A 16024-nucleotide genomic window follows, 5' to 3' on the forward strand; every position below is an offset into this window, starting at 1 on the left:
CCTCAGATGCAGATTTGACACTTTCGGAAGCAAAGTTAATGGCACTAATGAAACAATGCAAGAATCTTACCAACTTATTGAAAATACATTAACATCCATGGATGGGCACATAGCTAACAAGCACTGGCAAAGCCATTAGGAATTGCTGATGTGAGCTATTGGCTTTGGCAATGTTTTGTAACCATGCTGTACAGCAGCATGGCTAAAACTAATTTTAAAAAGCTCTTTGATGCAGCCAGGGCTAATAAACTTTTTCTGAGTATATTAGCATTGGATGTATCCTAGTCCTTCTTTCAATTATTACTTTTAGCAAGTAGCTGCACTTATATAAAGCATGGCGACAAATCATTGGCAAAGTTGGTAATGCCTATGCCGTACAACAGGAACAAAAGGCACTGGCAGAGCTAATATTCTTAAAGGCAAGACATGTTAGCTTTGCCAATGCTTTTTAGGTCTTGGCACAACACCCCTGTGTTTCTGAGACAATCAGTTAATCTCCCCATGCATGAAAAAGGAAAAAGAAATGCAATTTGGCTAAATTGCGCCCATTTTTTTGTGAAAAAACTTTTGGAAGCAGATAACATCTGTTGTCACAATAAAAGCACATAACATCACTGTCATAGTAAACATCCATGTCAAAGGAGAAAAATGCTTATTTGAAGTGTGTGGCATAGTAAAACATAGCTCTAAATGGCAACAGGTTCAACAAGAATGACCTAGAAGAAGAAAAAATAAAAGTAGTACCTCAATAGCAGTGCGATCAGTGGAAGGACAGCAATCAAACTTGGTCCATGCTCCAGCTGAAAAAAAACAGGAAGTGAAATCAACAGGCCCTGGCCTATTAGAAGGATGGAAATAAGGATTACAATGAAGCCAACGAAGGTTAAAGAACATTGGGAAGGCTGCAATCCCCTTGTTGTATACAGACTCTGTTACCAGTAGGATTACAGGTGCTTTCGCAGGCGAGACCTAAAATGAGACTGGGTTGGAGGAGGTGGATTATTGTGTCACTCCAAAGGCTGAGGTTATAAGTACTTCAAGAATATTTTAGTGGCAAGTGTAGTCCAACTTGAGTTTAAAGTTGAACTCTTTGAGAATGCTACAAGACTGAGGGTTCTTGCGTCTCCCTCATTTGCAGTAGAATATGAGGTGAGAAACACTATGCAAAGCTTCTTGGAAATAGAAATTCCGGGTGGAGCCTCTGCAATAAACATTGAATCCCAGAATGCAAGTTCTGAATGTGATATCTTAGGGGTATGGGGTTGAGTGGGTACCCTTGTGGTGGAGGTGGGAAGCCTAGGATAAAGTACATATGGGCCAGATGTACTATTACACTGCTCACTGGCTGCAATTTATGACCGGCATTTTTGTAACCAGTGTGGACTTTTGCCAAGCAACTTTGTGCTAATGGGTCAGTACGCACAATTCTACATCAGATTGAGTCGCAATCCGATCTACCTCACTAATATTTGAAAGCATGTCGCAAATTCTGACTGAATCTACTTGGAAACGTTCAAGGGATGTTGGCCTGTAAGGGTCAGCAGAGCACCATGTCTGTCGCAGTGAAGAGGGGGGAATTCGGGGGTGCTGGCGAGAGATTTCTCCATTTGCCGCCCCCAAGGCAAACACATTAAGGAAGGGGGGTTGCTATTGCTGCCCCGAGATGGTAGGTAAGAGTGGGGGAGGCCGCTGCCCCCAAAACTCCCCGTAGCTGCGCCACTGTTCTGTCAGGGGTGTAACACAGGCCCCCGCAGTGCGGGGGGCCCCAAGCTCCATGGGGTCCCCTCAGCACAGCACTCGGGCTGCAGAGCTCCTGATTGAGCCCGGAGAGGGCCCCTCCACGTCCCTTCGAATTTCGTTACGCTAGTGTGTTCTGTGTAAGAATAAGTACATTTTTTGAAAGATATGATGTATTGTTTAATGATTTATATATTTTTTCTGTGATGATTCATAAAATTGTTTGAGAAAAAAATGTTTTGAAATATATTATGAATGAATATAATTATTTATGTTGCTTAGCAAGATTGTTTTTATCCATGGGCACACATTCACCAAAGTTTTACAATTGCATTACTTTCTCGTGCTCATAGTCTTAGAGCCTAGGGAGATGAAGTGATTCACTCAGGACCACACAATTCTATCACATGCCAAAACTGGGATTAGAACCCAGGATTCCGAGAGTTAAAGTCCACAGCTCTGACACTAGATCACAATAGCCTCGTTATTGGTTTACCCCCTTCTCTTTCAGGGGTCTCCAAAAATCCTCATCTTTGTAATACATGCCATACTCAACCTCCATTAACCCAAGGTCGCGTCCACCACAGCTGCCTCCCCATGAGAGTTTTTTGCTGCCTCCCATTGGTCTTTTAAAATACTCCTTCCCTTAGTTTTAAAATTAAGCAAGTCGGAAAGCATGTTTGGGGGCCCCAAGCAGGGCTCCCTTTGGTGTAGGCATCCGATTGGAGGCCAAGGGGCACCATGCCCCCTGTTGATCCCTGTACCTTATGGCACCTCTCCAGGGGTGCAGGGATGAACTGCGCATCCCTTTTCTCAATGGGAGCTTGTGTTTTTGACCGTAACACAAGCTCCCATTGAGCAAAGGGAGCATGCGACCAAACAGTGTTAGATCGCATTGAAATGCGTCGGTCGGGACCACTGACCCTGTATCGGTCGGTCCCAGGACTGAGTAGGTGCCGGGTGGAAGCAATTCCCCTCGACATCAAAATAAGCCCCTTAATCTTTCATAGATTAATTCTTAGTTCATCTTATTCTATGTATTTCTCATTTTTCTTACCCTTTACTCATTCATGGTCTATACTAATACCAACCACATAACTCATACAAATGCACCGTATGTGTTAGAAACAGGCCTTCCTATTGACAGCTTTGGTGTTAATGCTAACCAGGTGGACATCTGGGACAGGAGCAATTGTTTTCAGGTAGATCGAGGGAAACATGATTGACTTTGATTGATTCCATCTTTTTGGGAGATTTGAGAAAGTCGTCCATTATATTTACATTACAATTAGTACTACTTTTCCTATAAAGGAGAGCAGGGGCGGCAGCAAACAATATAAGTAATAAACATACAACTATTCATACTAGCAGTTCTGGTAGTATTCATAGAAGTAGCATCAGTACTTAGGGTACTAAATCTTGTAGTAGAATAATTTTAATTTTAATAATACTAGTAGAATAAGTTATAGCAGGTACCTGTAAAAGTATTTGCGGTAGTACTTGGTATGCAAGAAGTAGTAGCTGTGGTAACAGTAGAAGTTTTAATAGTACTGATTCTGTTAGTAGGCATGTAAGGTAGTAAAAAATGAATAGTTCATAAAGATGTTCTGGTTGTAGATGTAGTAGTACTAGCAGTAGTAGAAATAGAGTGGTAGCAGTAGTAATGCTAGTACTCGATGAAGCAATCATGGCAGCAATAGTCATAGTAGTCGAAGTGTTTTATTTTAAGAGTAGGAATTATTCACTGTACTTCTTTATAGTGAATGAGATACTTTGAATTATTTTCCTTGTAATCCAAAGGGGACTGTATGAAATAGGCTTAATGTAAGAGGTCTCCTAATATTGATGCACTGTTAAGATGAAAAGCGAGTGATGGACAATGGATACATGAGTTTGCTAGAAGATTAATTTTCTCTCTTTAAACTAATGTATACACCTTGCCTTGATCAGGGCCCATATTGTTTATTACGCATACATATCTTATTGCTCTTTTTTCATGTTGTCTCATTACTTTTATGCTACAAGTTAAATTTACCATTGTATTTATTTTTTGTCTATTTTCCTTCTTTTGCAGAGCACCCCACACCGCCAAATGTGACGATAAGCAAACTCATGTACAGCAAACAACGAACAGAGGTAGATGTGGAATGGATGACCAAAGGCTCTGGGAACTTGACTGGGTTCATTGTGCAAAGGCAAGTGAGCAAACGGTCAGCAGGGAAAGTCACAGAAAATGGCCCCAAATTGGACAATTGGGACATCGTTATCAATGACATCGAACCTGAGATCCGAGGTCACAAGTTAGGAGGCCTGGATCCCAGTATTGTGTACGCTTTCCGGATATTAGCCGTCAACCACAGGACAACAGGCTTCCCTTCAGAGGTTAAAACGCCAGGTACTCCTATGTTAATTTTAGCCAGTGCTTTATTTGTTATAAAGTATGTGCCAGGGCCCTTCTCGAAAGGTCACTTAAACTTGTACAGTCCATTGCCCCTGCAGGCTCTGCCAATGTCAGTTCCAACACAACCACTAACCAGCAAACTCCCACAAGTGTAACAATTCAGATTATTTCAGGCCACACTTAGCTATAAAAATGGCCTGGGTGGCTTATATTATCAATTTGTATGTATGTTGAATTATTAAACACTGTTGATGTGCTAACCTGAAAAATCGACAAACAAGGCCACCATGTGGTGGACTGTCATAAGTGCCGGTGTTAAGAATTAAGTGCCGGGATCGAGCTTCGGCAAACACTGTCTCAAATTAAGTACTGATTCTAACTTGTGTGACTCCATAAGCAGTGAGAAGGCAGTATATGGGTCTTCATGAGCTGTAAAGAACGTAGGTCTGTTGGGCTTTCAGCAGTGCTTTGAAAAGTTATAATGTATGCTATTTAGGCATTAGGGAACATGCAAAGTCAGTGTTGGTATAGTGATCAAGCCTTTAATTGACCCTAGCGTGTAAATGTGTAGGACAGCCCAGGGAAGGGACCTTCCCTCTCCTCTGCTAATAGGAGGTACTTCATTTAACCTTAATACTGCAAAAAGAGAATTAGGGGGCATATTATCAAGACAGGAGATAAAATTATAGCCGCTTTATTGGCAGAAAACTGCCGATAAAGCGGCGATAATGGGCTTGATAATATGTTCTATGGAATTCCAATCGAAGCCCATGTTAGATGTGAAGACATCTAACATGGGCTTTGATTGGAATTGCATTGTATTCATTCTCCTTGCAATATTGCGAGAAGCAGGGCATCACGGAATGATCTGGCAAGTGAATATTAATTGGGCAGGTCTCTGTGAATGACTACAAATACAGGGCTTATAGGGCCCGATGTAGGAGCCCTAATACCGGTCAGAAACGTTACATTACTTCTGCCATTGGGGGCGTAAAGCTTTTAACAATGGAGAAAATTTCTTTGCTGTTATTTTTGCCCTTAATAATCCTGGCTGCATAATAATCCCCTTTAGCAGCCTTAATTGCTGCATAATAGTCTTTTTGTGCTATCCTGAGCTCTGCTTTTGCCGCAGGGGAATACCCCCGTCTCCAAGTTCTTTCACGTTCCTTACATCCAATTTTTAGTATTTTAAGATGATCAGTGTACCAAGGGGATGAAGGGATGGTTCTAGGGCGCTTTTTTCCTTTCTTCTCAGGCAGTGAGCTAACCATGGAGTGTATCCTTGCTGAAAAATTTTCAACTGCTTCCTCCAAATTCTGGGCCTTAACAGGAGCAGTATCAGTCAATGCCGCTGCCAAGGTTGGGATACTAATTTTCTTAGGGCGCAAATCATCCTGCGATCTAGCCGCAATGCGGTTGCCATTTATATCCCAGGAGAAACATACCAGAGAATGGTCGGACCATGTAACTGGGCAGGGGAGGTCAGTTTGAACATTAAAATTGGAATAGACGAGATCAAGACAATGGCCCCCCAAATGCGTGGAGTCAAAGACCCGACGCTCAAGGTGGGCCAAGGCACAAACCTCCTCCAGATCTCTAACCCCTAATGCCAGAGGGTCATCCATGTGAATATTCAAGTCACCCAGCATGAGAAAGTTGGAAAATCTCAACCCTCCCTGGACCGCAACCTCCTCCAGAGATTTGGTGAAAGAGCCCAGCGGGCCTGGGGGACGATAGATTAACAGCCCACCCAAGGTGAAATGCGTGGAAAGAGAGATCGAAAACTCCAAAGCTTCACCCTCCTCTATTCCTCCTGCGCAGTACTTCACTGCAGACCATTTGTCTCTGAAAATCACAGCTATACCCCCCCTCTACCTGAACTGCGATCCAACCTCACTATCTTAAATCCTCTAGGAACTGCTAATTCAATTACCGGGGCACTGCTAGTAGTCAGCCATGTCTCCGTTATGAACAGCATGTCAAGCGAGTTATCAATAATTAGCTTGTAGACTTCTTCAGCGTGTTTAGTTAAAGAGCGCACATTTATGAGGGCAGCTCGGATTGTGGTACCGGGATGGTTGAGAATTGGGAAAATAGAGGTAGACCTCGCACATCTAAAATGAAATTTACAAGAAGGGCAAGTTCGTGTCATGGAGTCAAGAGCGTTCCATGTTTCACAGTTTCCTATGCGTATTAAGGGCCAGGAGGGACTCCCGACTGTAGGCAATGGTGCTGGCAGAGGCATATCCTCCAACCTCAGCAGCATCCCTGGCCCTGAGCGCAGCCGGAGTGCGGACGGGCGCAGACGGGCTTACCTTAGGCGCACCTTCGGCGTGCCCGCTGCGCTCCCGGAAGCACATCGTTCCTTATGTCCTGCCTCCACCAAGCCCTAGACCGCTAACTCCGGTCAGGCTCGCGGGACTACACCCCCCAAGATGGCGCCTCGCCCTCCTCTCTCACGGCACTGTCAGCCGAGGTGGAATGGGTCGAGGGAGGCCGCAGGAGGAGCCGAGATGGAGCGGAATGCTGTGAAATTTCAAACAGTTAAAACAATACACAACACAGTAAGTAATGATGAATTTTAAAAGTTGAAAAAAGCGCCAGACATCTACATCATGCCTGTGTTTACAGTGCCCTCAAAATAAGAACAAGCTGCTGTTTCCTAAAAGAGCGAGCTCTCAGGTGAAAATCGCTGGCTCTCACTGACACAGGGACCCCCCAGCAAAACCTAGGAGCTGCCACCAACCCAAGATTCGTTATTCAGTCAGTCAGTCAGTCAAAATACACTTTATTCGATTTTTGTTAAAATCATAAAAGGCAGGAATAATACATACATTTAAAACATTTTAAAACATTTTAAAAATACCCACAAAACATTTATTTCACACAGCATCCTTAAAAAGGTCACTTAGTTAAAGTTAAAATTAATATATAGAGGTTCACTTTTAGTTTAGAACAATACAGTTCTCGGGCTTCTTTTGTTTTTTCCTCTATAAGCGGCTGTTAAAAAACTAGCAACACAGAAAGTGACATGTGCGTCTGGTAACCGTTGAAGAAAAAGCAAGGCTGGTCTCACTTGTATAAAGCCCATGGTTTTCAAGAGAGGTAGTAGATATTTTCCCCTCTCCAAATTGTAAAGCCCACAAAAAAACATAAAATGGAGAGTATCCTGATTAGAGAACTGATCACACTCACAAGGTGGTGCATGCTCAGGTTTTCCCCATACGGGGAAACAGCCTAGTGAGTAGTGGATCAAGTTCATTCTAAATCTGGTTAATAAAAATCTATGCAGGGGTTTAGTAACAAATTGCAGATATGGTTCCATAGCGGGGGAAGAGGACAAGACCAAATGTGCTCTTACTAATGGTTTCTTGACTTCCAACTCCTCTCTATCTAAACGTATCCTCCCCTGGAATTCTTTCTTAATCCAAGCAATGTCCCTTTTCCTGATGTTTGAAGGTGTTGTATATAGGTCTGGTCTCCCGAGGGCAGTGAAAGATGACTTTATATATTTCAACCATAATATTTTCATTGCCCCCTCCCTTGCAATCACGTCTTTAAGAATTATATGGTTTAAAGACAACTCTGTGTTTAACCAGGTATTGGCCCAGAAAAGTAAAGGGCCCAATTTCAGTCCATCTGTAATATAGGGTAGGCCAACTTCTTCATGTATGGAATAGGTGGGGGTAGAATTTGGGACCGATAAAATTCTTCTAATAAGCTTGTTTTCAACCCTCTGTATGCTATCCAAGTTAGCATATCCCCACAGAGCTGCACCATATGAAGCAATGGAAACGCATTTACTTTTATAAACTTTTAACACAGCCTCCATTGGTTTAGCCCCTAATCTTTTCGTAAAGGCCATCAGGGCTGCTGTGGACCGAGCTAAGGAAATGTTCTTGGCCTTAATCTGCGGAGCCCAAGAACCTTTCTCATTGAACAGGACCCCTAAATATGGGAAAACAGGGACCCTGGAGAGAACCTTACCCTTACATGTAAAGATTTTAGTATATGATTTATTTTTCTGTGGGCCCACAATCATTGTGTGTGATTTAGTTGCATTAATTTTTAGGTCTAAGTTAACCATAAATGAGCCAAAAAGCTCTAAAAGGGTCTGTAGACCAATGCCCGTGCGGGCGATGAGAACGGCATCGTCCGCATAAAGGAGAGCCGGAATCTGTTTCCCACCTGCCCGCGGTACATCTGCATTGCCTGTTGACAAAAACTTCCCTAGGTCATTTATATAAATAGTAAATAAAAGAGGGGCCAGGATGCAACCTTGGCGAACCCCTTTCTTTGACCTGAAGCTATCTGAGCAACGCCCTTCCCTGGTAACCCGGACCTTCGCAAAAAGCCCCTGGTGTAAACTAGCTATAAGGGCCACCAATGAGTCCTCAATGCCGAGCTCACGGAGTATAACCCAGAGCCTGCTCCTATTGACCAAGTCAAAGGCCGAGGAGAGGTCCATAAAAGCTAAATATAGTGAACCCTCCCCGGCCACTGTATACTTGGATATTAGTAGATGTAAGTTCGAGCATTGCTCTAGTGTACCCCGTTTCTCCCTGAAACCGTATTGTATCTCTGCAAGGCCCCCAGAGAGCTCCAGGTTTGCTCTCAATTTAGTCAATAGTACTCTGCCCAAGATCTTAAAGGCAGAGTCTATTAAAGAAATTGGTCGGTAGCATCCCGGATCCTCCCTATCTCCTTTTTTAAAAATGGGCACTATGACAGATGTTGTCCAAGTTTCTGGGAAGCATCCATCGTTTGTTGCCCTAAACACGTTGGTGAGGACTTTGGACCAAGTGGTTGGGGCATATCTAAAAAAGTCTACCGGGACTCCATCTGGGCCAGGAGCTTTATTTTTGGTGGAGTCCATTATTGCCTTGTACACCTCCTCCTCGGTGAATTCTACTACCGAAAGCCCCATGCCTAACCCCATGCCATTTTCATCCAGAGTGTCATTACTGCCATATATATTTTTAAAATGGTCAACCCATTTCTCATCACTGATAATGCAATCGGAGATTGTATTGATCTAACCCGAGAAGAATTGGTTATTTATAATGTCCCAGAAGCTCCTACTATTGCGTAGAACATCCACATCAAGTAGATCATTCCAGGCATTATTTTTAATTGTGTTTTTCCTATTTTTAATAACCAGCTTCGTTATTCAAAATGAGCTCCCATGAATTCACCCCTCAGCTAACAAGCAATGCAAATTCACTGGGAATCAACCAAGACAACAACCTCACCTATGAAGAACACATCACCAAGAAAACCAAGGACAACATGAAATCCCGCTGAAACAAATTGTAAATCTTCCTTACACAAATCAGTCTTAAAACAGATATGCAAACCCGTTCACACACCTGAATTAAGGCTACGATCTACCAACAGCCTACCTGAAACCAATCTGGCACCACTCAAAATCATCATACATTATAGAACAAATGCCATCAAGGATTTAAAGACATTTTACCACATCACCCCAACATGGAAGGAACAGCATCAGCTTTCCTTTCAGGCCTGCGAAGAGCAGTTAAATAACCTAAAGATTGAATTCTGGGATTTGCTCTCCTCTTTGTAACCTGAGGTCGGTTTACTTACCAGTGGTGGCTGGCACAGATCGGGAGTTGGAGGGGGGAGGAGTGGGTTGTAATGAAAATAAAAACCTACCTTCTCGCCACATATCGCTGTGTCTCGCGACTGTCACCACCATTGTCTCGGAAACAGGAACAGAGCAACCTGGAAGCACCCAGGCTCCCCTGAGCCAATCACAACACTCCAATGCAGCATTGTGATTGTTCTGAGCGCCGGCGCTCAGCTGGGGACCGGGGGCCTGGGTATGTTCTCCACCCAGGCTGCAATGCAGCCTGCGTGGAGAACATGCAAAGTGCGCATGGCTGTTTGGCCGGCCCTAGACAGCTGGCCAAACATTCATGTGAATGTAGGGAGTGCAAACCACTCCTCCCCTGATCTGTCAGCAGAGCAGCCCCACCCTGCCTGCAAATTTGCAGCAGAAAGGAAAAAATAAAGAGTTATCATTTTGTTTGTACTTTATTTATACTGCTTAAAAGCAGTGGGTGTGCTCTTCTGCCTTAGCAGAGGAGTCACTACTGTTACTTACTGAAACCTGGACATGGAGGGCAGAACAGGCGGCAATAGCTACTTTTTAAACCTCACTCATAGACACTCTCCATGAGGAATGGCTTAGATTTGTGTTTTTATGCTCAAACTATCCCGCAAGTACTGTTGGAGAGGGGCTTTGTGTACCGTCCTCCAGGGTGCAAACAGAAGTTGAGTCAGTGCCTTACAGAATACATTGAAACCCATGTTCAGACAACCCAGAAATTCCTCTTGTTGGGTGACTTTAATTATCATGGTGAAGATTCTCTAAATATGGATGTTGCACAGCTTATTTCTGATCAAACCTTGATTGCCTTGCATAAGAAAGTGCATGGACCTACTCATGTTGCGTGACATACATTAGATTTAAGATTTACTCATTTTGTATTCCTAACCTGTAAGCCTCCTCAACACTCACTCTGGACGGAACGTTCATTAATCAATTTCCAGATTCCCAAATCAATGGAGATAGTTAAAACGAATAAGGACCATTAAAATATATCAAGGCACTGGCGAAAAGTGGCACTGGACTCCTCCGCTGAAGAATATGAGTTCATTGCCACATCTGTACACCCAGACATTGATCAAGCACTACTAGAATGTCATACTGCCTTAGATGTGGCATTTAACAAGGTAGCCCCTCTTAAACCTGGCCCTGTTTCTAAACACTGATCCCATGATTTCTGGTATACAACAGAATTGAAAGCAGAGAAAGCCCTCTGCAAAAAACTGGAGAAAATATGGCGCCGGACCAATACCATACCCGATAAAGAAGCCTATAGAGCGCCTTTGACATCATACCATCGTAATATCAAAAGAACCCAGAGGTTTTATATCTCTAATTAAATTAGCCAGGCCAGGAACTCTTCCAAAGAGTTATTTAAAGTATTTAACGCATTTGTAAACCCCTGCGCTTGTTCCCAGGAAATTCCCGCGACACAAGCTCTATGTGATTCGCTGGCTAATCACTTTGAAGAAAAAATCAAGGTCATCTATCAGAGCTTCTCTAGCAATCTGATCAGATATGCAAGGAGACCAATTCCAACTTTCCTTCTTCTGACTGTGCCACTAGCTTAAGCAAGTTTAACGGTTTCTCGCCTGAGTTAATTCAGAAAGCGCTCACCATAGCGATATCTGAATCTCCTCTGGACATCTGCCCTCCTTGGATCTCTGTTGCTATATCCAATCTTATTGTCGCTGCTATATGTTCACTATTGAATTTATCAGTGAGCTCTGGGAAACTTCCTTTGGTTTGGAAAGCAGCTCAGGTGATACCTATTCAAAAAAAGGACAAAACAGTTTACCTATGGATCTGACCAACTATCGACCTATCTCACTGCTTCCTTTATTTGGCAAGCTGCTGTAAGGGAAAATTAATAAACAACTTAAGGAGTAGCTTGAGGTCAATAAGATTCTGGACCCGTCACAGTCTGGGTACCGATCTTTTCACAGTATAGAGACAGCCTTGGTAGCAGTCACTGACCATAAAGGATGCTCCCTTGACATCAATATTCCATCTTTGCTTGTGCTTCTGGACTTGTTCTATGGCATTCAACACAGTGTTACACCCTACGCTGATTTGAAGGCTCCAAGAGATTGGAATCCAGGGCACAGTGCTCCAATGGTTTGGTGATTTTCTTATCAACAGAATACAGACTATCATCTTGGTTTCTTTTAAATCCTGCACCGTATAGCTGGACAACCGCGTGCCACAGGTCCCCTGTTTTAGCCCCATGCTTTTTAACATCAATGTTGTTCTACCCCCCCCCCCTCTCCTCCCCTCCCTGGGCCAAGTTAAGCAAAGTTTTTGGATTTGATGTATCATTCTATGCTGATGATATGCAGCTAATAATCTTTTTTATAAAATTCTGACCATAGCGATAAAATGCTTCTCAGCCTGGATTAAAGCAATTGCCACCAGGATGGCAGAGAACTGCATTCAGCTAAATTCTGGTAAAACTGAAATTATGCTGTTTGGGAAGGCCCCGCAGATTTGGGCGTCTGATTGGTGGTCATCAGTACTTGTAATGGTACGCCCAAAAAAAGGTAAAACACCTTGGTGTTTGTTTGGACCAAACCATCGTAATGAAATAGCAGGTTTTGCCTATCATCAGCACCTGCTTCTACACAATGAGCTTGCTGAGGAGAGTTTTCGCTTTCCTTCCACTTTCACTGAGAAAAACAATGGTGCTGGCTCTGGTTTTTAGTCAACTAGACTAGAGCAATTCATTGTTGGCTTCTGCAAATGAGACACTGTTATCTAAATTAGAATTGGTGCAGAACACCACTGCCCATCTTATCCGCAATCTTCAATCTGGGGCCGCCGCCGCCGCTCCTCTCCTACATTCACTCCATTGACTACTGGTCCGTAAAAGGATAATCTTCAAAATGTGTTGCTTAACTCACATCTCTTTGATAGGGTGTGGCCCTAGCTTCCTATCTTCAACACTCACTATCGCCCAGCTAGACGTTTAAGATCTAGCGACAAAGCTTTGCTTGCTGTTCTGTGGGTCAGAAAGTCACGTACTGGAGGGAGGTCTTTCTCTTACCTAGTCCCTCTTTACTGGAACCAGCTACTTCTTCATCTGCGATTGTGCATTGACCATTTTAATTTCAGGAACCTACTTAAGACAGTGCTGTTCTAATTGTAACATATTCTGATTTCCCTGAGTTTGATGTTTTGCCCCAAGATATCCTTCTTGGATGATTCCTGCACAATCTAAATTAAAGTAACATAACATAAAGGGAAGTCATTCCTGCGTACTTGTCCATGAATCTTGCCACCTCCAGTAGACTGCACTAACCCAAGAGCAGGAAGATTGCCGGCTGGAAGCAACCAAGAAAGCAAGCAATAGCAGTTCTCAAATACAATTTTTAAACATGAAAAGTTGAAAAAATACACATCCCATTTCTTAACATCATATTAAACTCTGTGTTACCTACAAACATATCTATTCTACAGACACTTCACTTGGCATTGCTGTTAAGCGGCATCATTTTCCATATGTCATTAGGGCAGTGAATGAGGCAGGATTCTACTATCATTCTTCAGAAAGAGCTCATTGCTACCATATTGCACACAGTTGCGTTTACTCTCAGGCAAAAGTTATTGTCTTCTATCACATAAAGAACTGGGTAAACAATGAAATGGCGCCTCAGATTGACGGGACATCAATATAAAAATTTGGCTTTTTCTACAGTCTCTTGATTTAAATAATTTATTTAGATACACCTACTTATCCTATGAATTTTGGATTTAAGGATATTATGACCAGATGTAAAAATTGGCAGGACCAGTTTATCCAGTAACTCAAATAGAATGTCTCTCGGATCTCAGCTGAAGACAATCAGTAACAAAAATCATATAATAATACAAATTGCAAATTTCCGTACAATTTGCAGAGGTTTTAATATGTAACAACCTAAGCATCTTATATATGTAGCAGTTCATCCGGTAGTTCGACTATTTCTAAGTAAAGTAGATAACATGTGTTTCCATTCATCAGTTTAATGATGCTCAGTTTGCTTGTGAGTGAAGGAAAGATTTTACTTGAGTTTTTCTTCCCCGGAATTTGAACCCATGACCAGCAGATTCTAGTGGATGCCATTTACGAGCTGTCAACTCACAAAGCCATTTTACCATAATTTATACAAAATAATCCTATGTATTCCATGCTAAATACAACAATTAAAAGTGGTATATAAATCAAGAACCTTAATTAATTAACAATACATTTGAGAAAAAGAAATCCTTAAAAGTTGGTCTCCTTCCTTAGTTGGGTTTATTGACTGTCTTCTCCCATTCATGAATGAAATGACAACTTTCACTGTAACTGGCATAGATGATAGATTCCTGTAATTGGTATGATCAATACTTCCTGTTCTGATTGTGTCAAAGGATAAAGTCCAGGCATTATTGAGTAAGGGGACACCACCATGGCGTATTTAGGTGAAATGTCAACTTACCTGCATGGCTTGAGTGTACACCTTACTCCATATCATCAAGGACGCTGTTTCCAGTCCTGAACTTTTGACCTAGAAACTATTTTTATCTAGGATGTCATTCTAATTAGTTCAGTGGAAACAAAACAAGACTACAACACCCATAATGCATTAAGGTGGCACACAAAAGCCCAGGTCTGGAAAAAGTGACCGTAATGACATGGAGTGAAGTGGTCACCCTATGCATGACTGAATAAGGTATTATAAAATGGTGAAAGGGTTGTAACATCTATGCAGAAACCTCTTAATGCAGTACCATACTGTCTGTTCTAGCAAACGTGGTGATTCCGATGGTCAATGTCAATGGTATTCAGTGCCAAAGGAATGGCTCTGCATTTCATTGCTTTCAGACTCATCAATTGCATTTATCAACAGATGTATTCTCACTGATTCAATAATGACTGAAGGCACTGAACCTTGTACTAGCATTTCACAAAGGTAATTGAAAAGCGGTCAGGTTGACTGCATGGAAGAGAGAAGAAGGATCTGATTTCAGATCACAAGAAAAGAGGGTAGGGGATTTAAAGGGATAATAGCGGGTATTAAATACTTGTGAAAATAAAAAACAATTCTACAATACTAGCAGACACAATGTGGTTGATAAAATTATCCTCCCTTAAAAACAGAGGTTTATGCCGATGCACCACAAGAAACTATTCATTCCATATTAAATTTGACAATAGTGAGAGTTACACTATATTGCCTGATTCAGAATGTTTATTGTATATACAAAGGTCTACACGTTTTGCGGTTTCTACTATTGCTTCTTCAGGGCATTCTGATTATTCCAATCGCATAAACATGAGCTCGTGCATACAAATGGGGAATTTTTTTGAACCCACTCAAAAGTGCAAATCACTATTAGTCGATTTTGTGCTAACAATGCCTTCAAAGAAATGTAATGTGATATATGTGGTACCTGAAGTCAGGTGCGTCGTCCAGCTTGATAATCCTTTGGTTGTTGAGTAAGAGACACAATGTGGAATGTGGATGAGATAATTATCTTCCCTTAACACTGCCACATCTCAATTACTATTTTGACACCATACCGGCCTACCACCATTGGGATTTAGGCTTTGCTTTCAGTTTTCAGTGGCACTCTTGCTCATCATGTTGTTGCCACTATGGGCAGAAACCGGATATTTACTCAGTATCGACCTAGAAACATGGTTAGAATACTTTCTTGAGAGTGCCTATGAGCCTTGCTAATTTCTCTGGTACTAGTTCCTGTGGATACATATATAGGCTTCTCCAATTCCCTTTCGCCTACAGTGAAATATATAGGATTTACTCTGTCTTTATCTCTTTCACTGGTCTCTAACATCAAAAACATAGAGACGCTATCAATTTTTACCACCACACTTTTGAAAACATAACTTTTTCAGTTGCCTGACCAAGTAGGAATGGCAGCCCATGCTTTCTTTATCTCATATTTAGACTTTGGAATTGCTATTCAAGAGTATCACAACCCTTGCTCATCGCAGCCAAGGCCAGACTACACTCAGATGACACTCTTATCTTCAACAAGATCATCCTATCAGCCCAGTTTACACTGGCTGCCAATGGAAGCCAGACACACATTTAAAATTGAACGCCTTGACTTTAAAGTCTTATATGAGAACAAGCCTTTATGTCAAGCCGATCTTCTCAATATCCCGGAGAAACAAAGAAGCAAACATTTTCCTTAGTACTTTTTGCACCACAATTCAGAACTGCCCAAGATCAAATCCCACTCTTTCATCGGTTTACCAACTGGCT

General features: G+C 42.2%; 1 protein-coding gene across 1 annotated transcript in view; it reads left to right on the forward strand.

Moving 5' to 3' along the window:
* The window catches only part of VSIG10L2 (V-set and immunoglobulin domain containing 10 like 2), a 221496-nt gene extending 217174 nt beyond the window's left edge, over positions 1-4322 (forward strand). Inside the window, exons 8-9 of the mRNA XM_078683409.1 lie at positions 3812-4132; positions 4237-4322. Coding sequence (XP_078539535.1) covers positions 3812-4132; positions 4237-4322 — 407 coding nt within the window. The remainder of the gene's footprint in view (positions 1-3811; positions 4133-4236) is intronic.
* Positions 4323-16024: the final 11702 nt, after the last annotated feature.

The sequence above is a fragment of the Lissotriton helveticus genome, chromosome 3_1, assembly GCF_964261635.1.
Source record: "Lissotriton helveticus chromosome 3_1, aLisHel1.1, whole genome shotgun sequence".
Classification (NCBI taxonomy): Eukaryota; Metazoa; Chordata; class Amphibia; order Caudata; family Salamandridae; genus Lissotriton; species Lissotriton helveticus.